At 47.8% G+C, this 26,341-nt stretch overlaps 1 protein-coding gene across 3 annotated transcripts; it reads right to left on the bottom strand.

Annotated features, from left to right (window-relative positions):
- Positions 1-446: 446 nt before the first annotated feature.
- LOC310673920 (Golgi-associated RAB2 interactor protein 3-like) lies at positions 447-25,094 on the bottom strand. Of its 3 annotated transcripts, none has more exons than XM_083432744.1 (9): positions 24,906-25,094; positions 19,768-19,885; positions 14,932-15,089; positions 12,982-13,151; positions 11,540-11,798; positions 9,552-9,932; positions 4,990-5,087; positions 1,628-1,795; positions 447-797 (listed from the first exon to the last, which is right to left on the bottom strand). In XM_083432744.1, the coding sequence occupies exons 2-6, from the start codon at positions 19,883-19,885 to the stop codon at positions 9,690-9,692; spliced, it is 948 nt and encodes a 315-aa protein (XP_083288870.1). In that variant the 5' UTR covers positions 24,906-25,094; the 3' UTR covers positions 447-797; positions 1,628-1,795; positions 4,990-5,087; positions 9,552-9,689. The 3 variants fall into 3 exon arrangements, with proteins under 3 accessions (XP_083288870.1, XP_083288869.1, XP_083288868.1); XM_083432743.1 differs by having other exon boundaries at positions 9,668-9,932; XM_083432742.1 differs by having other exon boundaries at positions 9,694-9,932.
- Between the last annotated feature and the right edge of the window lie 1,247 nt (positions 25,095-26,341).

Here is a 26,341-nt window from a genome sequence, read left to right as displayed (position 1 = left end):
CAATAGGATCCAGAATGCAGCAGTCTGATTGGTCCTAGAACAATAGGATCCAAAATGCAGCAGTCTGATTGGTCCGCAGGAGCCACCCAATCCAACTCCAGGTGGAAGTGAATCTGCAACCTGATTGGCCTACAGGAGAATCCCGGAATTAGCCAATCACGTGGGGCCCATTGTGTAAATAATGTATACAAAGCAGACATTTCGGGGGAACTTCCATTCCTCACTACTATGAGCTGAATACAGAGCATGAAATCCACCCTCGACTCAGAAAGAAAGAAAGAAAGAAAGTTTAAAATACCCAGGCTAAAAACTGAGTTGTGTTTACTATGCTTTGGCCATAGGTGGGTGAAGGCATTGCAACAATCTGAACAGAAAACAAAATGGGCATGGTCCATACAAACACAAATCAAGAATGCCGTGCCTTTAACCAGTAAAGGAGCTTAAGATGGCAGTGAAAACAGACTTTTTAATAGAATAAAATAAACCTATCTCCACCTTCCCTCTTCCCTGAGTTCTTATTTTCAGATTCTCCTCTTCTTCCTCTGCCTCCCTCCTTCTAACTTTGCTTCCAGGTTTCAAGTCCTCTCCTCTCTGAGCTCACAGAATCCTGGCTCCTGCAGACTCCAGCCTTGGGCTCTGAAGGGTGAAATCACCTAGGCAAGACAGAGAGGCATCCATCGCCTTGCATATCAGAGGGACAAACACCCCAAGGTTGAAGCGTTTTGAAGTACTGCAATAGCTGCTATCTCTGGACGGTGATGAAAACGACGGCGATGATTTCTAACCTGCCTTTTTGGCTTGGAAGTGAAAAAGAAAAATGTTAAAACAGAAAATTATTCTACATTTTCCTTGATAGGAATTCTTTCTCCCATCTCCACCCAAATTTTCTACTCTTTTAACTTCATTGTACAAGAAGCAACCATCCGTATTCAGCAGTCCCCTCCAACAGAAGCCCCAAATGTCTACTTAATTGCATTAAACTTTTTCAGTGCTTTCCGTTTTCAAGCAAAGGCGTCATTCCTCAAGTTGCCATGTGCCTATAGCCAGTAGTACGACTCATGCAACACGTTGGTGACTAATAAAGGTAAAGGTAAAGGGACCCCTGACCATTAGGTCCAGTCGTGACCGACTCTGGGGTTGCGGTGCTCATCTCGCTTTATTGGCCGAGGGAGCCGGCGTACAGCTTCCGGGTCATGTGGCCAGCATGACTAAGCCGCTTCTGGCGAACCAGAGCAGCGCACGGAAACGCTGTTTACCTTCCCACCAGAGCAGTACCTATTTATCTACTTGCACTGGTGTGCTTTCGAATCACCAGGTTGGCAGGAGCAGGGACCGAGCACTGGGAGCTCACCCCGTCACGGGGTTTCGAACCGCCGACCTTATGATCGGCAAGCCCTAGGCTCTGTGGTTGTGCAAAAATTGGATGCTTCTGAACCCCAGTTCCTGGAAATCCAAGGAAGGGAGAGGGCTCTTGTGCCCGGGTCCGTCTTGCGGGTTTCCCACAAACATCAAGATAGCCACTGTGAGGACAGGATGCTGGACTAGATGGGCCATCAGCCTGATCCAGCAAGTTCTTTGTTCCTGTTAATAATAAAATCTAAGGGCCACCAAATTCTTGCTCTGGTACCTGAGTCCCTGGTTTCCCTTTTTGCTTCCTCCATAACATTCAGGCTGAGACCATTCCCCATCTCTGCTCAGTTTTTCCTCTTCCCACCTTCCTGCCTTGCAGCTGTTTTGGAGACGATGGAATAGAGCGTGACAATATTAAGACTGCTGGATCCTTCTTTTTTCGGAACTGCAAAAAAAGGCCAAACCAGACACACATACAGTCATACCTCATGTTACATCCACTTCATGTTAACGTTCTTTCAGGTTACGTCCCGCGGCGACCCGGAAGTACCGGAAAGGGTTACTTCCGGGTTTTGCTACTCGCGCATGCACAGATGTGCAAAATGACATCATGCGCATGCGCAGAAGTGGCGAATCGCAACCTGCGTGTGCGCAGACGCACCACTGCGGGTTGCGTTCCTTTCATGTTGCGAACGGGCCTCCGGAACAGATCCTGTTTGTCCTCCCAATTTTATCCTCACAACAACCTTGTGAGGTAGATGAAGACGATGACTAGCCCAAGGCCAACCAGTGAGTTCCATGGCTGAGTGGAGATTCGAACTCTGGTCTCCCAGTTTCCAGTCCGACACTCGAACCATTACGCCACACTTCGCTGAAGTGTCAAGAAGCAATGTTTGAGCTGAAAGACTACCACACCACCATTCCTTATGCCCAAAGTCAGAACCGTCCCCTTAGGGCAGAGGTGGAGAGTCTTTTTCATCCTCAGGGCCACATTCCGGGCAACTTCCGAAGGGCCACATGTAATTACTACTGTAATTCGCTCTATGCGGGGCTGCCCTTGAAGATGTCCCAGGAACTCCAGCGGGTGCAGAATGCTGCAGCGAGGCTCCTCACGGGGTCCCTGCCATGGGAGCATATTCACCCAGTGCTTTTCCAGTTGCACTGGCTCCTGGTGGAGTATCGGGTCAGGTTCAAGGTGCTGGTTTTGACCTTTAAAGCCCTTTGTGGCTTAGGGCCCTTGTACTTACAGGACCACCTCTCCTGGTCTGCCCCACAGAGGACCTTAAGGTCCATGAATAATCATAGTCTAGAGGTCCCAGGCCCTAAGGAAGTCAGACTATCCTCCACCAGGGCCAGGGCCTTCTCAGTGATGGCTCCGACCTGGTGGAATGCTCTGTCCCATGAGACCAGGGCCCTGCAGGATTTAACCTCCTTCCCCCGGGCCTGTAAGACAGAGCTATTCCGCCTGGCTTTTAATTTGAATTCAGCCTGATCTTTTATTTCCCTTCCCTTCTCTCCCCCTCCCCTTTTATGAAGATCACCCGCTCTGAGACCCCACAGCTAATTCTCCCCTGGTCTCCTCGCTGGCCCAAGTAGGACCAATTCAGCCAGCTAGCCCAGGGGAAACCCAGCCAGATGGGCGGGGTACAAATAATAAATTTTTATTATTATTACAGTGGTACCTCGGGTTACGTACGCTTCAGGTTACAGACTCTGCTAACCCAGGAATAGTACCTCAGGTTAAGGACTTTCCTTCAGGATGAGAACAGAAACTGGGCGGCGGCGGTGCGCGGCAGCAGGAGGTCCCGTTAGCTAAAGTGGTGCTTCAGATTAAGAACAGTTTCAGTGTGATGGCCTGGGAATCCGATTCAGAGGCTGAACAGGAGAAATCCCAGCCTGCACAGGAGTCCCCGCTCCAGGGCCGGCTGAGCTGGGGCAGGGCCTTGATTCTGAAGCGCCTGCACCTGTGCTGGATCCTCAGGAGCAGGCACCAGGTGAATCCACTCTGGCTACAGAGGTGGTTGAGGACTCAGTGCCTACAGGTGAGTCTCCCCCTAGGTCCAGTAACCCTCCAGCCTCTCCTGAGCTGCAGAGGCTCAGGGCAGAGAGGCAGAGGGAACTGGTTTCTCCCAGGAGGAGTGCTCACCTTAAGGCCAGGAGAGGCGGGTCACCTGGGGGCCGGGACCGCACCTGGTCTCGGAGGAGATAAAGGCCAGTCAGCCCGGTCCCAGGTTGCGGGAGCAACGTCGTTGAAGAGCTGTTTCGGCCAGCACCCAGTTCCTCCAGAGTTCCTCTCCTTGCCCGTCTCCTCGCTTTGGACCCCGCTTCGCCCGTGGAGGACTGTCTGCCGACCCTCGACTCAGGTCCTGGACCTCGCCCCACGGTAACCTCCCCCCAGGACCAGCACATTCAGGTTAAGAAAGGACCTCCGGAATGAATTAAGTACTTAACCCGAGGTACCACTGCATATTATTATTCTGGTTTTTTTAAAAATAAAATTTATTAGATATTTTATAATTATAGAAAGAAAAACATTGAAAAAAGACAATACATGAATTCAACAAACAATACATCAACAATAAAAAAGAAAAAAACAATACAGCAATACAACATAAGAAAAAAGAACAAAAACACACATCCAAATTTTTGTATCCAAATCTTTCATCAGCTTATTTCCTCGACTTCCTCGCACCTCCCTTTTTTGTATTCTAGTTCAAATTATCTAGTTCAACAAATCCTTTCCCTCTTCTTCAATTTTTGTTCTATAATTTATCATAACACAATTTAACTTTCAATTTTCCAATTTAACACATTAACACTTAATATTCATATAATTCTTAATAACCCTTCTGCTAAAACCATATAACTTCATTCCAATATACTTCTAACATTCATTAATTTTGCAATATTTCTGTAAATATACTTTAAATTTTTTCCAATCTTCTTCCATCGACTCTTCACCCTGGTCTCGGATTCTGCCGGTCATTTCCGCCATTTCCATGTAGTCCATCAGTTTCATCTGCCATTCCTCCTGGGTGGGTAGTTCTTGTGTCTTCCAGTACTTTGCGATAAGTATTCTTGCTGTTGTTGTGGCATACATAAAAAAGGTTCTATCTTTCTTTAACACCAATTGGCCGACCATGCCCAGGAGAAAGGCCTCTGGTTTCTTCAGAAAGGTATATTTAAATACCTTTTTCATTTCATTATATATCATTTCCCAGAAGGTCTTAATCCTTGGGCACGTCCACCAAAGATGAAAGAAAGTACCTTCCACTTCTTTACATTTCCAGCATTTATTGTCGGGCAAATGGTAGATTTTTGCAAGCTTGACTGGTGTTAAGTACCACCTATACATCATTTTCATTAAATTCTCCTTTAAGGCATTGCATGCCGTAAATTTCATATTATTATTCTGGAGTCACAAGGACCACCCAAATCCCAGGAGGAAGGAAAGGGCAACCTTGTCGGAGGCAGATTTTCGTCTTCTTGAAAATCTCTCCGGAGCTAATATTGGGCCATAGTGAGGACGACGTCGTGCTTGATGGGTCTGATTCAGCCAGGAGATGTGCAGGCCTCCCTGTAATTCTCAGTGCAGAGAGAAAGGAGGAGAGTAGACGTGGAGAATGTTTTTCTACACACCTGGGAAAACTCGCGGTGGCGGTCGAGGATTTTTGGTAGCTCTTGCAGACGAACTGCTTGACAAACTGCCAAGGGAAAAGCTTTCTGAGCTGAATAACCTAGAAATAACAACAACAATACTTAATGGTGCTTTACAGGCAAACACAAGGGCCTTCAAGGTAGGCCAGCACTGTGACCCCTCCTATTACAGAGGTGGGGCGTGTGTGTCTGTGACTCAGAGGCAACTTCACCTGAGCCCACCTGAGGCAAAGTTCACGGCAGAGGTCTGAACATGGGGTTTCCTAATTTGTCGCCCAGCCTCTTAGTCACCAAATCTCAGAGCAGCTCCATCTGATACGCAGGATGAGACCCTCCCTGCCCGCGGACTGTCTGGCCAGAGTGGTGCATGCTCTGGACTCACAGCTGTCCATGGAGGCACAGGTCAATTCTGTGTCCAGGGCAGCTGTCTGCCAGCTCCATCTGGTACGCAGGCTGAGACCCTCCCTGCCCGCGGACTGTCTGGCCAGAGTGGTGCATGCTCTGGACTCACAGCTGTCCATGAGGGCACAGGTCAATTCTGTGTCCAGGGCAGCTGTCTGCCAGCTCCATCTGGTACGCAGGATGAGACCCTCCCTGCCCGCAGACTGTCTCGCCAGAGTGGTGCATGCTCTGGTTATCTCCCGCTTGGACTACTGCAATGCACTCCAAGTGGGGCTACCTTTGAATTTGACTACAACTAATCCAGAATGCGGCAGCTAGACTGGTTACTGGGGGCGGCCGCCGAGACCACATAACACCGGTCTTGAAAGACCTACATTGGCTCCCAGTACGTTTCTGAGCACAATTCAAAGTGTTGGTGCTGACCTTGAAAGCCCTAAACGGCCTCGGACCAGTATGCCTGAAGGAGTGTCTCCACCCCCATCATTCAGCCCAGACACTGCGATCCAGCGCCTTCTGGCGGTTCCCTCATTGTGAGAAGTGAGGTTACAGGGAACCAGGCAGAGGGCCTTCTCGGTAGTGGCGCCCGCCCTGTGGAACGCTCTCCCACCAGATGTCAAAGAGAAAAACACCTACCTGACATTTAGAAGACATCTGAAGGCAACCCTGTTTAGGGAAGTTTTTAATGTGTGACATTTTAATGTATTTTTAATCTTTGTTGGAAGCCGCCCAGAGTGACTGGGGAAACCCAGCCAGATGGGCAGGGTACAAATAATAAATTATTGTTATTATTATATTATTATTTCTTTGTTTGCTGTGTCTGGTATCCAGCCAAGCAATTCTCAGAGAAGGCTTGGTCTGAATTCATACTGCACCTTTAAAGAATATTCAAAGCAGATTTTTCACCCTCAAAGAATTCTGGGTGCTGTAGTTTGTTAAAGGTTGCTTGGAACTGCAAATCTATGAGGGGTAAACTTCAGTGCCCATAATCCTTTGAGGGAAAGGATGTGCTCTGATTTTTTTTAAAGGCATTGTGTGTACACAGTCTGACTCTTGACTAATCAAGACCATTGATTTCAAAGGGTCCACTTTACAACATAGCCGGATACTACCCTACTTTAATTCTATACACTGTAAAAATATCTCAAGAATTTTTCCAATTTCCTTCCTCATGAAAACATCACCTGAAAAAAATTGCCGGTAATTGCAAGTTTTTATTTTATTTAAAAAACCTTAATAATCTGGATTGTTGCTTTCAAAGCTTTGGCAGATTGCCCTTTTTGGAAAGATTTTTTCTTAAACTAAATGTATCTAAAGAGCAAATCTCAAATGACTATATAAATATATATATGGCATGGTTTTATTTCTCATACAGATATTGCAGCAAATGTTCTCTCATCGCCACCAGTAAATGCAAATGCCTGGGTCGTTTAGATCCTTTATTCTCAATAATAATGGAACTTACAAGTAGAGAACACTTTTTTTAAAAAATAAATCTTTATTATTTGTAAAGGGGATATTTGCATGAGTCAATACTTTATTATCTCTTTGCAGCTCCAAAGAGCTTTTGTCCTTCCAAGCTGTGATGCTTTTATCATTTAAATTTTTGATTCTTTGCTGCCCCCCACCTTTGTTATGCTTGCACTATTATTGTTAATAAATTAGTTAATTTAAATTTTTATTCTACAACTAACTGATATTTATCGGTTCCACTTGCCTAGGCTTGTATTGTTTGCTATGTCGCTAATTTTAACTTATGAAAATTATTTTTCCAATATGGGGGGGGGGGCGGTCACGGATTTTTGGAAAATATAGCAGTGGAAGATTTTCTAGAAAATGCCCCCCTCCCTAGCAGTGGATAAGTTTGCATTTTACATCTGCAAGGCTGCCATCATCCACATCTGTGAATGTTGTCATCCGTTACATTAGTGACAGCTGGACGATGGTCCGCCAAGGGTTTATTATCCCATTATACATGCCTTGGTAAAGACGAGCACATTGTAATGAACTCTACGTGGGGCTTCTCTTGAAGATCATTTGGGAAAATCATTGGGCCCTAAATGCAGTTATTAACTGGTGAATGTCTCATGGGTCGGGTGACGCTGAGAGACGTTTAAAGAGATCTTGGCTGGCAGTGTCGTTGTTTCCCTGCTAAATTCAAAGCCCTGCTGCTGAAATTTAAAGCCCAAGACGCGTCATCGAATCACAGATTGAACCCCCTGCAAGGCAGGAATCAGAGCTAAAGATTCCCGGTCAAATGCCCACCCAACCTCTGCTTTAAAACCTCTAATGAATTAGAGCTGGACCATAAAGAAGGCTGATCGCCGAAGAATGGATGCTTTTGAATCCTGGTGCTGGAGGAGACTCTTGAGAGTCCCATGGACTGCAAGAAGATCAAACCGATCCATTCGAAAGGAAATCAGCCCTGAGTGCTCACTGGAAGGACAGATCCTGAAGCTGAGGCTCTAATCCTTTGGCCACCTCATGAGAAGAGAAGACTCCCTGGAAAAGACCCTGATGTTGGGAAAGATGGAGGGCACAAGGAGAAGGGGATGACAGAGGATGAGATGGCGGGACAGTGTTCTCGAAGCTACCAGCATGAGTCTGGCCAAACTGTGGGAGGCAGTGGAAGACAGGAGTGCCTGGCGTGCTCTGGTCCAGGGGGTCACGAAGAGTCGGACACGACTAAATGACTAAACAACAACAGCTTGGATGCAGGTGAAGACTGTCTCAACAACCCCACCACAAGAGTGCTAAATAACATCAGAGTGTTTCTGTCCTCTGGTCCTCTTTACTAGCCTTCCAAAGAACATTTTATTAGTTTTATTATTGCCTGGATTTCTGATTCCTCCGCAAGAAACTGTGGCAAGATAATAGCATCGTGGAATCATAAAGTTGGAGTTGATCCAACTAAGGGTCATCTAGTCCAACCCCATGATGCAATGATAACTAAAGGAATGGAGTTGAGAGATGACGTAACCTGGGGAGAAAACAGCAAAGACCTGATGACGAGAGCACAGCAGAGGTTATATTTTCTGAGAATCCTCCGGGGAAAAAATCTCTCAAAGGACCTGTTGATGGCATTTTACCACTGTATTGTTGAGAGTGTATTAACTTATGGTCTGTGTGTGTGTTTGGGAGCTGCACGGTCAGGGAAAAAACAATGCTGTCCACGGTTGTAAAGACTGCAGAGAGAATAATTGGGTGCACTCTTCCCACCTTGGATCAAATCTACGCTTCCATGTGCCATAAGGAAGCTGCAGAGATAGCGCAGGATAGTGCGCACCCCGGAAATGATCTCTTTCAGCTTCTGCCTTCTGGAAGAAGGTACAGGGTTATAAAGACAAGGACTAGAAGCCTGAGAAACAGTTTCTATCCAAATGCAATTTTGGTTTTAAATGCAGTGTAAGGGACACGGGTGGCGCTGTGGGTTAAACCACAGAGCCTAGGACTTGCTGATCAGAAGGTTGGTGGTTCGAATCCCGGTGACAGGGTGAGCTCCCGTCGCTCGGTCCCTGCTCCTGCCAACCTAGCAGCTCGAAAGCACTTCAAAGTGCAAGTAGATAAATAGGAACCGCTCTGGCGGGAAAGTAAACGGCGTTTCTGTGCACTGCTCTGGTTCGCCAGAAGCGGCTTAGTCATGCTGGCCACATGACCCGGAAGCTGTACGCCGGCTCCCTCGGCCAGTAAAGCGAGATTAGGGCCGCAACCCCAGAGTCGTCCATGACTGGACCTAACGGTCAGGGGTACCTTTACCTTTAAGGTAGTTTCTATGGGTGTATATTGTATTTAATTATGGGGTATCAGAGTTTTTAGGGGGCTAACCAGGCTGGGATAGCTGGGATAGCAGGCTTGTGGATTTTTGAATGTCTGATGTAGATTTTTTCAACTTCGTTGTTCTGTATGGGACAATGACAATAAAGATTATCGTATCGTAAAGACTCTCTGACAGATGTCTGTCTGTCTTCTGTTTAAAAGCCTTCATAGGATAATCAAATCTTAGAACTGCAGAATTGGAGGGAACCCTCTGCCAACCCTCTAGTCCAACAGCTAAATAATCCTTGGTCGATGGCCATCCAACCTCTGCCTGAAAGGATGATATGGATGACCAGCTGACCAAGTGGTTAGAGCAGCCTTCCCCCTACCTGGCGCCACGCTCGCTGGTGGGACTCGCAATCCAAGACATCTGAGGGCACCAGGTTGGGGAAGGCTGAGTCTGAGACACGGCGTACGAAATGTAACGATTCAACATTAGAGGCACCTTGTTCCGTCCTCTTCTGGTCTTACTTGGGAGTCTTTGGCACTGTGGGGACGCTGTCGTAGATCTCATAGCTCTCTGCCCTCACGTACAGGTCCCTTAAGCTATAGTGGAAGCGCCCTTCTGCCTCTATCGCTTCCCTCTCCTCTGTGGAATACTCCTCTTCCTCAAAGAGGACGCGGCTCTCCACAGGGCTTTTCGCTGCCTCCTCTTTCTCCTCCTTCTCCAACTCCTCCTCTTCTGGCTCCTCTGGAAGAGGAGAAACCTCCTGGAGTTCAAGGTGTAAAGGGGGAAAAGGGAAGGAACTAGTCAGATGTAGCAGAAATGTCTGCAGGGGCAGGTAATTTTGAAAAATGTGTTTATTCACATTCTTCATGCAGGAGCCCAAGGCAGTAAACGCACCATGATAAAACAACTCTTTAGTTGCACCATCTATACTTACCCGAAGGAACTGGTCATTGCATTGTTGCTTGCTTTTGTCACCAAGGAATTGTAGAGTTGGAAGGGACCAAGAAAGAAAAGGAAGGAAGGAAGGAAGGAAGGAAGGAAGGAAGGAAGGAAGGAAGGAAGGAAAGGAAGGAAGGAAGGAAGGAAGGAAGGAAGGAAGGAAGGAAAGAAAGAAAGAAAGAAAGAAAGAAAGAAAGAAAGAAAGAAAAGGAATGAAGGAAGGAAGGAAGAAGGGAGGGAGGAAGGGAGGGAGGAAGGAGGGAAGGAAGGAAGGAAGGAAGGAAGGAAGGAAGGAAGAAGGGAGGGATGAAGGAAGGAAGAAGGGAGGGATGAAGGAAGGAAGGAAGGAAGAAGGAAGGAAGGAAGGAAGGAAGGAAGAAGAAAGGAAGAAAGGGAAGGAAGGAAGGAAGGAAGGAAGGAAGGAAGAAGGGAGGGAGGGAGGAGGGAAGGAAGGAAAGAAGGAAGGAAGGAAGAAGGGAGGGAGGGAGGAAGGAAGGAAGGAAGAAGAAAGGAAGAAAGAAAAGGAAGGAAGGGAGGGAGGAAGGAAGGAAGGAAGGGAAGAAAGGAAGGAAGGAAAAAGGGAGGGAGGGAGGAAGGAAGAAAGGAAGGAACGAAGAAAGGAAGGAAGAAAAGGAAGGAAGGAAGAAATGAAGGAAGAAGGGAGGGAGGGAGGAAGGAGGGAAGGAAGGAAAGAAGGAAGGAAGGAAGGAAGGAAGGAAGGAAGGAAGGAAGGAAGGAAGAAGGGAGGGAGGGAGGAGGGAAGGAAGGAAGGAAGGAAGGAAGGAAGGAAGGAAGGAAGGAAGGAAGAAGGGAGGGAGGGAGGAGGGAGGGAAGAAAGGAAGGAAGGACGGAAGGGAGGAAGGAAGGAAGAAGGGAGGGAGGGAGGAGGGAGGGAAGAAAGGAAGGAAGGACGGAAGGGAGGAAGGAAGGAAGAAGGGAGGGAGGGAGGAGGGAAGGAAGGAAAGAAGGAAGGAAGAAGGGAGGGAAGAAAGGAAGGAAGAAAAGGAAGGAAGGAAGGAAGGAAGGAAGGAAGGAAGAAGGGAGGGAGGGAGGAGGGAAGGAAGGAAGGAAGGAAGGAAGGGAGGGAGGGAGGAAGAAGGGAGGGAGGGGGGAAGGAAGGAAGGAAGGAAGGAAGGAAGGAAGGAAGGAAGGAAGGCAAGAAAATGACATATGAAAGGGGGGGGGGAGAGAACATAACTAAAACTCTATGGTACCAAGAGTAAATAAAAAGGAAAAACACAATAATTTACATTGTCATTCCTTTAAAGCCTTTTCGCACCTGGCCCGGGAAGGCGGGACATTGGCAGGATTGGCAGCCACAGCAGCTGCAAATAGAGTTTTATTCTTTTGCTAATTATGCTGCTTCAAAGGGTGCCTGCAACTCCCCTCGCCCAATTCTGGCCCCTGCGAAGTCTCGCTCAGACTCACAGCTTCGTCGTCGCTCGGGAAGACGCGGACGCTGAGGTTCTCCAGGACGCCGCGGGATTTGGGTTGTGGTTTCAGGTAGCAAGGGGGCGGGTGCTGGAGAAGGTAGACCAGGGAGAGCCAGCGGTCAAAGACGGGCTCCTCTGCCTCGTTGGTCGCGTGAAACCGGAGGTAATAAGTGCGCCCATTGATCAGCTTGATCTTGATGATCCGCTTCTCCGGGTCGTGAATGGAGATGCGCACATATCTCAGAGGGATGAGCCTGGGGGGGCAGCAGGGGGGGGGGTTCAGAAACAATCCTGAACAAGGATTCAGGGCAACTCAGCAGAAAGATGCGGGGAGCCACTGCCTTGTACCAAAGCCAAGAGGACCGATCCATCTAGCTTATCAAGACAGATAAAAGAAAGCCCTTCTTGCAGGGCATACTTAACCTGTGGAACTCCCTCCCACAAGGAAGCAGTGATTGCCACAAACTCGGATGGCTTTCATAGAGGAGAGGGCTATTGTTGGCGATTAGCCAGGATGGTTCTGCTCTGCCCAGTGGCGAAGCTGCACGCTCCGAAGAATTGATGGTTTTGAATTCTGGTGCTGGAGGAGACTCTTGAGAGTCCCATGGACTGCAAGAAGATCAAACCTCTCCATTCTGACAGCTGGAAGATGGTCCGCCAAGTGTTTATTATCGCATTATACATGCCTTGGTAAAGATGAGCACATTGTAATGAACTCTACGTGGGGCTTCTCTTGAAGATCATTTGGGGAAATCATTGGGCCCTAAATGCAGTTATTAACCGGGGAAGGTCCCACAGGTCGTGCGACACTGATGTTTAAAGAGATCTTGGCTGGCTGTGTCTTTGCTTCCCTGCTAAATTCAAGGCCCTGCTGAAAGCCCAAGACGTGTCATCAAATCACAGAATTGAACCCCCTGCAAGGCAGGAATCAGAGCTAAAGATTCCCGGTCAAATGCCCACCCAACCTCTGCTTTAAAACCTCTAATGAATTAGAGCTGGACCATAAAGAAAGCTGATTGCCGAAAAATTGATGCTTTTGAATTATGGTACTGGATGAGACTCATGAGAGTCCCATGGACTGCAAGAAGATCAAACCTCTCTGTTCTGAAGGAAATCAGCCCTGAGTGCTCACTGGAAGGACAGATCCTGAAGCTGAGGCTCCAAGACTTTGGCCACCTCATGAGAAGAGAAGACTCCCTGGAAAAGACCCTGATGTTGGGAAAGACGGAGGGCACAAGGAGAAGGGGACGGCAGAGAACGAGATGGTGGGACAGTGTTCTGGAAGCTACAGACATGAGTTTGACCAAACTGCGGGAGGCAGTGGAAGACAGGAGGGCCTGGTGTGCTCTGGTCCAGGGGGTCACGAAGAGTCGGACACGACTAAACAACAACAACAACAACAACACAGCAGTACTTGGACGTGATGCCTTAACTTACCTGGTGAGCATTGGTTCCTCTGTGTCCTCAGAGGAGACTTGGCCAGCAACAACAGGGCGAGCAATGAACATCAGGGTGGGTAGTGGCAACTTGATGTTGGTGGAGGCAATGCCAATGATGGCCTCGTTGCACTGGTTGTGCATGAAGATTTGACGGCCCCTTTTCGTCACCTGGAGTAGCAGAAATAATAATAATAATAATAATAATAATAATAATAATAATTAATAATAATAATAATTTATTATTTATACCCCGCCCATTTGGCTGGGTTTCCCCAGCCACTCTGGGCGGCTTCCAACAAAGCACTAAAATACAATAACCTATTAAACATTAAAAGCTTCCCTAAACAGGACTGCCTTCAGACTTCTAAAAGTCTGGTGGTTGTTCTTCTCTTTGACATCTGGTGGGAGGGCATTCCATAGGGCAGGTGCCACCATCGAGAAGGCCCTCTGCCTGGTTCCCTGTAACTTGGCTTCTCGCAGCGAGGAAACCGCCAGAAGGCCCTCAGCGTTGGACCTCAGTGTCCGGGCAGAACGATGGAGGTGGAGACGCTTCTTCAGGGATACTGGGCCTTTGAGGCCATTTAGGGCTTTAAAGGTCAGCACCAACACTTTGAATTGTGCTCGGAAGCGTACTGGGAGCCAGTGTAGGTCTTTCAAGACCAAGAGTATCGTAACCAAGAGTACCGTAACTGTTGGAGAAGGTCATGCCGGAAAAAAAAAAGCTCTCCTGGATTAGACTAGGAGGCTGACCTGTTAGGGACTTGCTGGATGATGAGAAGTGGTGGACAGCAGCAACTGGGGAATCCCTAGGGAAGCCTCAAAAGTGTGGGGTGTAATGCACTGGGAGCAGTCAAGTACAGCATTCCTTGTTTTGCTAGAGTGGACATGCCATGCAAGGGAATGTTTGGTCCAGCCAGTCGAAACTTCCTGTTCCTCCTGGCCTGGAGCATCCTTCCTTACATGTGACTAGTGGGCGGGCATGACTGTTCCAGACCTGGTAAAAGGACAAGGCAGGCTGTCACTCCCTGCCTTTCCCATCTTCTTTCAGTCCTGTGAACTTTCTGGAATGAACGGCTGGCTGCCAGATTGAATTGTGTATTCTGTATCCTCTCCTGCCACCTTGAACATACCCACAAAAAGAAGCTCAGATCCCAGGGTGTGGTGGTGGGACACTGAGGACACGTCAGACGGGGAAGGAAGGGAGGAACGGTTGGATGCTGAAGAGGCAACAGGCTTTCGTAAGCAAGAGGAGCCAGGTGCAGAAAGCGGTTCAGATTCAGCAGATGAAGCAGAGGAGGAGAGGAGACAGGCTGCAGAAGCTTGCTGCTCCTACTGTATAAGCTCAACCTTGTGTCCAAGGACACGGAGGTCTTTGTAGCAGAACAAAGAACACAAACACCCCCCTCCCCACATAGTTTGAGGCTGGGAAGGAGACTTAGAGGAAGTAGAAGGCAAAGACCTCCAGTTCTGGCAACTGCTTCATAGGGGCCAGTCCTGTCTGTAGGCATTACTACATTGTACACTGTTTCCTTGAATAAGGCATTAACTTTTCTGCTCATCTCTGCATCTTCAGTGATGACCTGCATCTGAACCAGCCCTGACATGATTTCTGGGTCAACCTTGTCATTTCCATCCTCAGGTGAGACACTCTTACTGCTGTAGGATTCCAAGGCTTCTCTTACATTTCCCTTTATTGTCCTAGAATCGTAGAACTGTCCAGTCCAACCCCCTGCAATTTGCTCTGACAAGCTATAGGAACAGAGGAAGCTGGCCATTTGTACATCTAGCAGCAGCTCTCCGGTCTACCCGAGCCCTACCTGGTGATGACCGAACCTGGGACCTTCTGCATGCAGGACAGATGTTCTGCCGCTGAGCCACAGCAAATAGGCTGCCGGGCTCCAGAGTAAGTTGAGGTCATTGCAGGTCACCTCTCTGCAGTTCCATTTACCTGGAAAAAGCTGCTCTCGAACATGGCAACCGACCGAAAGTTTGGGTATTCTCCTTTCCCGAGGTATTTCTGCAGAACTGTCTCAATCGGAGACTGGGTCAGAGAAGAGAAGTCAATGTTTTCATGGGGGCTGTGGAAGAACTTCAGGATGCGGCCACCTGCAGGGGGAGATTGCACAGCCTCAGCATTACATGCAAAAGAGTGCAGTTTTTAATAGTAGTAGTAGTAGTAGTAGTAATAATAATAATAATAATAATAATAATAATAATAATAATTATTTATTTATACCCCACCCATCTGGCTGGGTTTCCCCAGCCACTCTGGGCGGCTTCCAACCAAATATTAAAATACAGTAATGCATCAAACATTAAAAGCTTCCCTAAACAGGGCTGCCTTCAGATGTCTTCTAAAAGTCTGGTAGTTGTTTTTCTCTTTGACATCTGGTGGGAGGGCGTTCCACAGGGCGGGTGCCACCACCGAGAAGGCCCCTGCCTAGTTCCCTGTAATTTGGCTTTTTTGGCGCTGGACCTCAGTGTCCGAGTAGAACGATGGGGGTGGAGACGCTCCTTCAGGTATACTGGGCCGAGGCCGTTTAGGGCATTAAAGGTCAGCACCAACACTTTGAATTGTGCTCAGAAACGTACTGGGAGCCAGTGTAGGTCTTTCAAGGCCGGTGTTATGTGGTCTCAGCAGTTGCTCCCAGTCACCAGTCTAGCTGCCGCATTCTGGATTAGTTGTAGTTTCCAGGTCACCTTCAAAGGTAGCCCCACATAAAGCGCATTGCAGTAGTCCAAGCGGGAGATAACCAGAGCATGCACCACTCTGGCGAGACAGTCCGCGGGCAGGTAGGGTCTCAGCCTGCATACCAGGTGGAGCTGGTAGACAGCTGCCCTGGACACAGAATTGACCTGTGCCTCCATGGACAGCTGTGAGTCCAGAATGACTCCCAGGCTGCCACCTGGTCCTTCAGGGGCAGTTCTCCTTCATAGTTCTCCTTCAGTGTACTCGAGTGAGCCAGGGGTATAGAGGCAAACTGGTTGCCGTTGTGTAGCAGAACACATTTCAGTGATCGCTTGCTGCTGTCAATGAACAGTCTCCAATCTTTGGGTTCGTACTGTGGCATTCCAAGCTTGAGCAGAAGCTGCGCAATATCTGCACAGTACACCAAGTCCTCTTCTGAGAAAAAATGGAGGTACTCTTGATGCCTGTTGCGGAAGAAGCTGATGCGAGCACTGTCAGAGAGGAGGTTTTTTCCCTTCAATCTGGATGCCAACAGTTCGGCAGAGTCCTTTGACAAGCTGAGGTTGCGAACTAGATCATTCAACCAACTCCTTTTGGGAAAATGGATGTGAAGCATCATCTTCAAGAACCACTTCTTCATGTCCTTCAACACTGGAGGCATCTTTGTCACTAATGTCAGAAAGTTCTCTGAAGATAGGCACTGGAATTTCATCACAATGAGCTACAGGACGACGCGCTGATTGAAGATCAGGATACTTCGTGGGGCGGCTGCCCCATTAACTTAGTTTTGATCCCCCAACTTTATGCTTTGCTGGACCAATTTATGGAAGATTTCAAGGTTTTATGACTTCAAACTGATCCCTTTTCGACGTAATCACCCAGAACTATCGGACCTGAATACTTCTTGTCATTAAAATAATCATTTCCAATCAAAACAATTATTCGACATGGCATTTTACCCCCACCAACTTCTTCTAAAATGCTCCACACAAGCGTACATGTGAACAAAAATGTAAAAAAAAGACATGTGGCCATAGCTCAAAAACTTGACCTGATTGAGCAAAACCAATGTGATTTTTTGATTCAGCGCATCAGATTCATCCCAAATCAGCTGAAAAAACGCAGGCAACAAATTTGTTGTCGACCAGTGTAATCAATCTGTTTGTGATGAAGGTGCTCTGAGACTTTTGGGTTTTTGCTGCTTTTATTTTGCAGAGACAGACTTGGCAAGGCTGCTCCTCTGGTCGATGAAATATTTGCAGTGTCTAGCAGCCAACAAATAAAGCATGAATCCAGCCTCGCCATTTATAACAGTGACATTTCCTATCAACACCTCTCCTCACACTAGCAGTAACACAAAGGTAGAGAGAGTCAGAGATAGGATCTATAGATTCAACTGTGCAGCATCTGTTCTGCACCGTGTAGGGCAGCCAACCTGGTGTCATCCAGATGTTTGGGCCCACAACACCCAGCAGAGTGCTGGGTGGGGATCATGGGAGTTGTAGTCTAAAACATCTGGCTTGGGGAAAGAGAGCGGCAAATGGCTTTTCCCACCTGCCTTGCCCCTCCCCCTCCAGCCGGAAGAGCCTTTCTCAGTCCATGACTTTGGGAACAGCAGAAGCAGCTGGGAAGGGATAAGACAAGGACAGGGGTATCTTATAAAAATAATTTTATGGGCATTGTGACTTGTTATTTTTATTGATTATAGTTTAGTACCATATTTTTCGTCCCATAGGACGCTCCGTCCCATAGTACGCACCTAGTTTTTTGGGGGGGAAATAAAGGAAAAAATTTTCCCCTTTATTTCCCCCCAAAACCAGGTCGGGGAAACCGAACCAGGTCGGGGAACAGCGGGATGGTGGTGCTGCACCTCCCTGCTGTCCCCCGAGCTTGTGGGGCTGGCCGATGTCTGCCCGGCGCACGGGGCGCTCTGCTTCAGGGCTCCCCTTGCACTGGGCGGCAGACTGCTATCCGCAGCGTGGAGAGCCCTGTGGGGAACTCCTGCAGGGCTCCCCACGCTGCAGATGTCTGCCCAGCACGAGGGGCGCTCTGCTTCAGGGCGCCCCTCCCACCAGGCGGCAGGCTGCTATCCACAGCCTAGACAGCCCTGCGGGACCTCCCGCAGGGCTGCCTAGGCTGCGGATGTCTTCCTGAAGCCTGGAGAGCGAGAGGGGTCGGTGAGCACCGACCCCTCTCGCTCTCCAAGCTTCAGCGAAAGCCTGCATTCGCCCTATAGGACGCACCCAGATTTCCCCTTTATTTTTGGAGGGGAAAAAGTGCTTCCTATAGGGCGAAAAATACGGTAATTCTTTTGTTGTTGTTTAGTCGTTTAGTCGTGTCCGACTCTTCGTGACCCCCTGGACCAGAGCACGCCAGGCGCTCCTGTCATCCACTGCCTCCCGCAGTTTGGTCAAAAGTAATTTTTTACTTTTCCAGAAAAACATCTACTTCTGCCTGGAGACAGACAGGTCGGGCATCCACAGCAGTGGCCAGAGGAGGAATGACCGCTGGGAGAAGCACAGAGAGAAGAAATGCCAAATCTAAAAAAATGTAGTATAAACGCCGACAATTGGGAACCACTGGCCTGCGAGCGCTCCGATTGGAGAACAGCCTTTACCAAAGGTGTCATAGGCTTTGAAGACGCTCAAACTCAGGACGCAAGGGAGAAACGTGCTAAGAGGAAGGCACACTTGGCAAACCCTCACCGTGATCAGCTCCTGCGCGGAAACCAATGTCCCTACTGTGGAAGGATATGTGGATCCAGAATTGGCCTCCACAGTCACTTACGGACTCACCATTAAGACTGTGTTTATGGAAGACAATCTTACTCAGTTACGAGGGATTGCCAAAGAAGAAGAAGAAGTTAAACTGTGGAACTCACTGCCACAAGTGGCAGCAATGGGACCAATGTGGATGGCTACAAAAGAGGGTTGGACGAATCCATGAGGATGTAGCTATCAGTGGCCACTACTAAACACCAACAATTGGGAACCACTTGCCTGCGAGCGCTCCACTTGGAGAACAGCCTTTACCAAAGGTGTCATGGGCTTTGAAGATGCTCGAACTCAGTTGCAAAGTATTGGAAGACACAAGATCTACCCACCAGGGAAGAATGGCAGATGAAGTTGATGGATTACATGGAACTGGCGGAAATGACTGGCAGAATCCGAGACCAGGGAGAAGAGTCGGTGGAAGAAGATTGGAAAAAGTTTAAAGCCTATCTACAAAAACATTGTAAAATTAATGAATGTTAGAAGGATGCTGGAATGAAGTTATATGGTTTTAGCAGAAATGTAATAAAGACTTAAGTAAAAGTGGATTGATAACGGGATAAAATGAAAAATTTAAGGTTAGACTGTCAAGATGAATTATAGAACAAAAATTGAGTAAGATGGAAAGAATTTGCTGAAATAGTTAATAGAAATAGAATACAAAAAAGGGAGGTGTGAGGAGGTCGATGAACCAAGTTAATGAAAGGTAAAGATATGGAATATTGGATGTGTGTGTTTGATGTATTGTTTTTTTTTCGTTTTTTTCAATTTTTTTGTATTGTTGTATTGTTATTTTTATTGTAACTGTAATGCATGTTTTGTTAAATTTATATTGTTTCTTTTTCTTTCCTTTTCTTTTTTCTGTAATTTCCAAACTTCTAATAATTATTTTTTTTTTTAAAAAAAGAAGAAGACGCTCGAACTCAGGACGCAAGGGAGAAAGGTGCTAAGAGGAAGGCATGCTTGGCAAACCCTCACCGTGATCAGCTCCCACCCGGAAACCTATGTCTCCACTGTGGAAGGACATGTGGATCCAGAATTGGCCTCCACAGTCACTTACGGACTCACTGTTAAGACCATGTTCATGGAAGACAATCTTACTCGGCTACGAGGGATCTCCAAAGAAGAAGATGCTGTCCTTCATCCAAAGATGTAGGATGCAATGCTTCTGAATCCCAGTTGCACTGATCCTGCTTGGAGATTTTCCACAGGCATCCAGTCAGCCCTTGTGAGAAGAGCATGCTGGACTAGATGGGCCATTGGCATGATCCAGCAACCTCTTCTTACCTGTGCATGTTCTTAGGTACAGAGCACCTTGACTCACCTGCATGGCCTTGGAGATAGGCCTTTCTCCCCTTATGATCTTCTCTGTCTGACGTAGGCGACCTCGGCCGGCTGTTTTCTCCCCTTTGAAAGCCTGGTATCCTGGACAAAATTGACATCTGCACAATAGAAGAAGAAGAAGAAGAGTTTGGATTTGATATCCCGCCTTTCACTCCCTTTTAAGGAGGCTAACATTCTCCTTTCCCTTCCTCCCCCACAACAAACACTCTGTGAGGTGAGTGGGGCTGAGAGACTTCAGAGAAGTGTGACTAGCCCAAGGTCACCCAGCAGCTGCATGTGGAGGAGCGGAGACACGAACCCGGTTCACCAGATTACGAGACTACCGCTCTTAACCACTACACCACACTGGCACCACACTAGATAGTCAGAAGTGTTGGAATTTTGGGGATTTTCTGTGCTGACCTGAATGTTTGTTTGTTTGTTAATTTTTTTGTTTTGTTTTTCCCCCACTTTCATCCAGGGATGTTGAATAACTTTCCAAAAAATCAAACAATAACATGCATCAAAATCATCCTATTAGTTATACATGACAGTATATACTTTTGTCCCTTCTCATTTATCCTAATTTTTTTCGCCTCCCTTCCTCCCTCCCCTTTAACCTCTCCCCCCAAAACTTGTTCTCTCTTCAAATCTTTAACCATGTGCACAGATTATTCATTCTAATTTGGGTGCTTGGGTTGGCTTCCCCCGTGCTATCTAATTCCTATAACTTTTCCATTTATTCAAAATATTTTGACATTTGTTCTCCCATGTATCTTCCGTCATTACCTGTTCAAATATATCAGATTGTATATGTTCAAAAACATAGTCATTCCATTTTTCAATTGTCCATTTGTCCTTTTCTTTACATCCTAATGCAATAACAAACATACCAGCTAAGATCATAATTTTATATCAATCTTGCTCTTTTCTTTCCATTTTACCGTTTCCCAGTATTCCTGAGATAAGCATTTCTCTATGGACTTCTATCTTAACCTGAAATACCGTACATCAGAAATAACCTTTATAATCTTCTGCCAATGTTCCTTTACACAAATACACTCCCACCACATATGTGCATATACCCCTAGCTCTTGACTGCAGGGCCAGCACTTAGGACTCAATCCTTAACTATATATGCCAGTTGTGCCGGTGGATGTGACTTAGAATCATAGAATCATAGAATCATAGAGTTGGAAGAGACCACAAGGGCCATCAAGTCCAACCCCCTGCAGAGCTATGGCAGCTCATTTCTTGCATACTCCTAAGGAATGTCTCTGTTTTGTCGCTTTCCTCGCTTAATTTTCAAGGGGTGGCAAAGGGAAGGGTTGATTATTATTATTATTATTATTATTATTATTATTATTAATGCATATGCATTATTCCAATAATGGAATGCATGCCACGCCCCTGGAATGTGTGCCACGCCCCGGAACGCACACCACACACCCCTGGGCGGCATGCCATGCCCTGTGGGATACATGCCACTCCCCCTGGGATGTGTGCCATGCCCCCTGGGATGAGCGCTGCTCTGGGTACCGGAGCAGGTTGCTTCGCCTCTGGCCACGGGGCCTTGGAAGTGAGGGTGACCAACTGCCATGTTCTCTGTCAGCATGAGGGGAAGGCAGAGCCTCGCAATCGGCTGCCCTGGGGCTGAGATCATCGTGCGATATCGGAGGTCCCTTGAAATCGGTTGCCTTGTTCTCCCTCATGCGAGGAGCCATATATTTCTGCATCTTGCCGGGTCAAAATCGTTATCACAGTGTGATTTCTAAACTGGCCAATACAGTCATATCTCATGTTACGTTTGCTTCATGTTACGTTTTTTCAGGTTGCGTCCCGTGGAGACCCGGAAAGGGTTACTTCCAGGTTTCGCCGTTCGCGCATGCACAGAAGCGCTAAATCGCCCTTCACGCATGCGCACATGCGCACAAGCACCAAATTGTGCTGCTGATACGGAAGGGGGGGCATGTCTTCTTCACCTCCTTCTTCGCTACAATATATCCATTTATTTCTAATTGTCAATGTCAAAAGGGACTAAAATCTATAAAATTCATAGAAAATCAACGTGCCAATTTGCTCAATTTCTCTAGGACTCCATGACACCTCCCCTGTCCTCCATAATCCCTCAAGCAAGGTGTCAAGACCCTAATCCTGTCAAATCACTCTGCCAAGCCTTTCCTCCGGGCAATGCCAGGTGGCAGACTGTGCATACATGGACCATTGTCTTCTCATCACCAGTGCTCAGGATGTGCTTATCTGCGCATATCTCCAGCTCTGCATATTCCCCCCTCCCTCCTCCATATGTTAATCCTGTGTAACCCAACCTCTTCTTAATGTATTCATGATGTAATCTGTGAAACCCAACCTCTTCTTAATGTATTCATGATGTAACTGGGATGTATTTTGCACTGTATTCTGGGACATGGAGGGAAGTTTCAAAAGTTCATGTCACCCCTTTCTCGCTGTTCAATCTTGCCTTGAACCTGTTGCGCAATAAACTTGGATCTTCTGCAGCTTGCTCCTGTCTCCGGCCGAACTCATTTTCCTCCGCAGGGACCCGCGGACTTAGTCCGACGAGCTGGATGGCAGAGCAGCCTTGCACCCAGATTTTACCGTAACAGCTGCACACCTGTGCAGATACGGTGCTTCAGGTTGTGGGCTTTTCACGTTGAGAACGGGTCTCCAGAATGGATCCCATTCGCAACCAGAGGTACCACTGTATAGTGAAAAACCGCACAGTGCTAAAACAGATCCACATTCTTTTTGAGCAAAAGAAGCGATGCTTATTTCGAATTTGCTTTTCTGATGTTCTGTGTTTGCCTGTCTATATCATATGCTGTGTGAGCCGGTGGCATATGAATGCTTGTTTCAAGCAATAAATAAAAGTGGGTTTGTGATCTCACTATGCGAAAATGACAAAAATTTAGTTGTGGGAGGGGGGAAGGCAAGGGATGGGGCCGCAGACCCCCTGGGTGTGTTCTGCAGACCCCCTGGGGTTCCCGAACCCCTAATTGGGAACCACTGGATTAGAGAATTGCAGCTGGAACTTCTGTGTGCTCGCTGAGAAGGAAGACCCACAAAACTGCAACCTTACAGCATTACAGTCAGAAACTACTCAGCTGCACTTAGAAGTAAGTGCTGGCTGTTTGCAGATCAGTCTGCTAATTAAGTAGCTAATTGAAGTGTGTGAGGTGTGGAAACCTCATTCTAGAAAGCAATTAATTATGGCTGAGAGCCAACAGATCAAGGGAAAGGACTTGTGGGGCAGGATGTGAAATAGTTTCACGCGGCAGCTAAAAAAGCCAATGCAATTCTGGGCTGCATCAATAGGAGTATAGCATCTAGATCAAGGGAAGTAATAGTGCCACTGTACTCTGCTCTGGTCAGACCTCACCTGGAGTACTGTGTCCAGTTCTGGGCACCACAGTTCAAGAAGACACTGACAAACTGGAACTTGTCCAGAGGAGGGCAACCAAAATGGTCAAAGGTCTGGAAACAATGCCTTATGAGGAACGGCGAAGGGAGCTGGGCATGTTTAGCCTGGAGAAGAGGAGCTTAAGGGGTGATATGATAGCCATGTTCAAATATATAAAAGGATGTCACATAGAGGAGGGAGAAAGGTTGTTTTCTGCTGCTCCAGAGAAGCGGACACGGAGCAATGGATCCAAACTACAAGAAAGAAGATTCCACCTAAACATTAGGAAGAACTTCCTGACAGTAAGAGCTGTTTGACAGTGGAATTTGCTGCCAAGGAGTGTGGTGGAGTCTCCTTCTTTGGAGGTCTTTAAGCAGAGGCTTGACAACCATATGTCAGGAGTGCTCTGATGGTGTTTCCTGCTTGGCAGGGGGTTGGACTCGATGGCCCTTGTGGTCTCTTCCAACTCTATGATTCTATGATTCTAGATTGAAACAGGAAACAAGCAAGGGAGAAAAGAGGTTTGCCCCAAACAGGGATGTTGGAGAATTCTGATGGGAACGGAAATTGCCAATCTTCACTTATTTGCCCCACGTCCAAAATGGAAACCCAGCCAATGAATGCGAACTTTATTTGATGTCACTGCTACTTTCAGTCCCCAAATAATAAGTACTTGATTACATGCCCCCCTCATTTGCATTGAGTGAGGGGGGCTAACGTAATGACAACCAGGTTTACATAATTTGTCTCATTAATTACATAAGTTATAGAAACTAACCGCAACAGAGAACAATATTAATAATGTAGTTTTTGGTTGAAAATGACTTGCAGTGGAATGGAAACAGTGATGCGTGTATCAAATATAGGGCAGAACAGAAAATGAAGCCTTCTTAACATCTCTACCCGCAAGGGACTGTGCCTTTTCCCATCCACCTCTGCAAAGCAGCTAGGCTGCTATTCTGCACTTTCCGTTCTTAATGAAGAGGCAGAAGCAGTAAGAAAATAAAATATAAAAACAGTTTCCCCACTGAAATGCAAGAGTGGTACCATCTTTGTTCAGAGATTCCTACTTATTTTCATTTCTCGGAGCGGCCACCAAGACCACATAACACCAGTCTTGAAAGACCTACACTGGCTCCCAGGACATTTCCGAGCACAATTCAAAGTGTTGGTGCTGACCTTTAAAGCCCTAAATGGCCCCAGTCCAGTATACTGGTTTCCCCAGCCACTATGGGTGGCTTCCAGCAAAATATTAAAATACAATAATTCATCAAATATTAAAAGCTTCCCTAAACAGGGCTGCCGCATTCTGGATTACTTGCAGTTTCTGGGTCACCTTCAAAGGTAGCCCCACGTAGAGCGCATTGCAGGAGTCCAAGCGGGAGATAACCAGAGCATGCACCACTCTGACAAGACAGTCTGTGGGCAGGAAGGGTCTCAGCCTGCGTACCAGATAGAGCTGGTAAACAGCTGCCCTGGACACAGAAACACTAATGGCCTCTTAGGCTTTCTCCATGTGAATAGGAGTTCACCTTTTGAATAATAAGAATGATATGTCACCGGAGGGGGGGGGATCAGGATTTTAGAGATGGGGCACAGCCAAAAAAAGTTTGGGAACAGATGCAGCGGACTTCGGAATGCCAGTTGCTATGGGACAAACTTCGCAGGAAAGCGAAGTTTCCTTCGGGCTTCCCAAAGGCAAGCAAAAAGGCTCAGCATACCTGGAGGATGTAAATTCTCTCCCTGCTTGGAATGAATCCAGGGCCCCAGAATTCTCTTCAGCTCCACGCTTAGGGACAAGACCAAGTTACTGGGATGCCTTGAAGGGTCTGCTCTTCCTAGATCTGCAGCAGGCGAGCTGAACTGCGTCCAGCCAAGACAAGGGGGTGGTGGGCTTCATTTTTCCCCAGCCCCTCCAGCACCACTATTGTGATGTCACAATCCCACCATTGCATCACATCATGGCTTCATGTGACTTTTCCCTGGGTAGCAGTTGTCAGGGAGCGCTGGTTGGAGGCACCAGTTAGGGAACCCCCAAGGGAACCCCCAGAGGAGGAAGGCTCACAGCCAGGGGGTTGGTGGTGGGACGCAGTGGCGTAGTGTGGGGGTGCAGGGGGGGCCGGCCGCACCGGGCGCAACATCTGGGGGATCGGGTTAGGGGGCGCAAATCCACGGGTTAGGGGGCGCAAATTACTTGCCTTGCCCGGGTGCTGACAACCCACGCTACGCCACTGGTGGGACGCCAAGGAGAGGTCAGAGGAGAGGATCGGGAGGAGGTGCTGGATGCTGAAGGGGCAACAGGCTTTGGTGGGCAGGGAGAGTGGGCGACAGGGAGCAGTTCAGACTCTGAGACTGAAGCAGATGGGTGTGTGTTGTTAGAATTCCTGATCCGTGATTGCAGTCATGGGACTTTCCTCTTTCACATGACGGTGTATGTTTTGACTCTACAGAGTGGGAAGTGACGGAGACAGGATGTTTGTGTTACTGTGTTCTGTGAAGTGGGACTATGGTCCTTTGTTCTTTTTCTCTTTGCTGTCTGATGCTAGAGAGAGAGGGAGCCACGTTGCAGTGCTCCGTGTGTGTTTATATGTAAATAAAGTAGACTAGCCAAAATGCTGAGTTGCTGAGGTCTGTTACACAAGCTGTGAAGACTCTGCGGATCCCTAAGTGTGCCGCTGTCGGTTGGCATCGGTCGCTGTGATGTTCGGGCTGAAGAAAGCTTTTGAAGCTCCCGAATGATTGACCAGGAGGGAGAGAGCATGCCAGCCGAGCATGTGTCTCTGCCAGAGTCCTACTCGAGTGTAGGCTGAACTCCTGACATGTGTGTGTGTGTGTGTGTGTGTGTGTGTGTGTGTGAAGAGGATGCTGAAGAATCCCAGAAGTCTCCCTTTACGGCTGCGACAAGCTCCTTTCTCCCTAGTCTCCAAGAAGATAACGAGGAGGGCAGGACACAGGGCTGTCTTAAGCATATCCAGCGCCGTGGCGCAAAGCTCCCTCCGGCGCGCCCTCCCTGTTTCACAGAGTCTTTTACGGAGGATGGCGCTGGAGGAGGGGCTGGAGGAGGGGGGCAGCAGCTGGAGGGCAGCTCCTCCGGCGGGGAAGAGGGGCTCACCCCGTCGTGGGGATTCGAACCGCCGACCTTCTGATCTGCAAGTCC

The sequence above is a fragment of the Podarcis tiliguerta genome (genome assembly GCF_965153285.1).
Source record: "Podarcis tiliguerta genome assembly, chromosome: 3".
Taxonomy (NCBI): domain Eukaryota; kingdom Metazoa; phylum Chordata; class Lepidosauria; order Squamata; family Lacertidae; genus Podarcis; species Podarcis tiliguerta.
Note: the sequence above shows the minus strand (reverse complement) of the source record. Positions and strands in the feature narration are given on the sequence as shown.

Coding starts and splice junctions, on each gene's coding strand:
- LOC310673920 (XM_083432742.1), bottom strand. CDS start 19,885: ATGTCAATTTTGTCCAGGATACCAGGCTTTCAAAGGGGAGAAAACAGC. Junction 11,799..12,981: donor GAGGAACCAATGCTCACCAG/GTAAGTTAAGGC, acceptor CTGCCCCCCCAG/GCTCATCCCTCTGAGATATG. Junction 9,933..11,539: donor TCCCGAGCGACGACGAAGCT/GTGAGTCTGAGC, acceptor CTTGAACTCCAG/GAGGTTTCTCCTCTTCCAGA.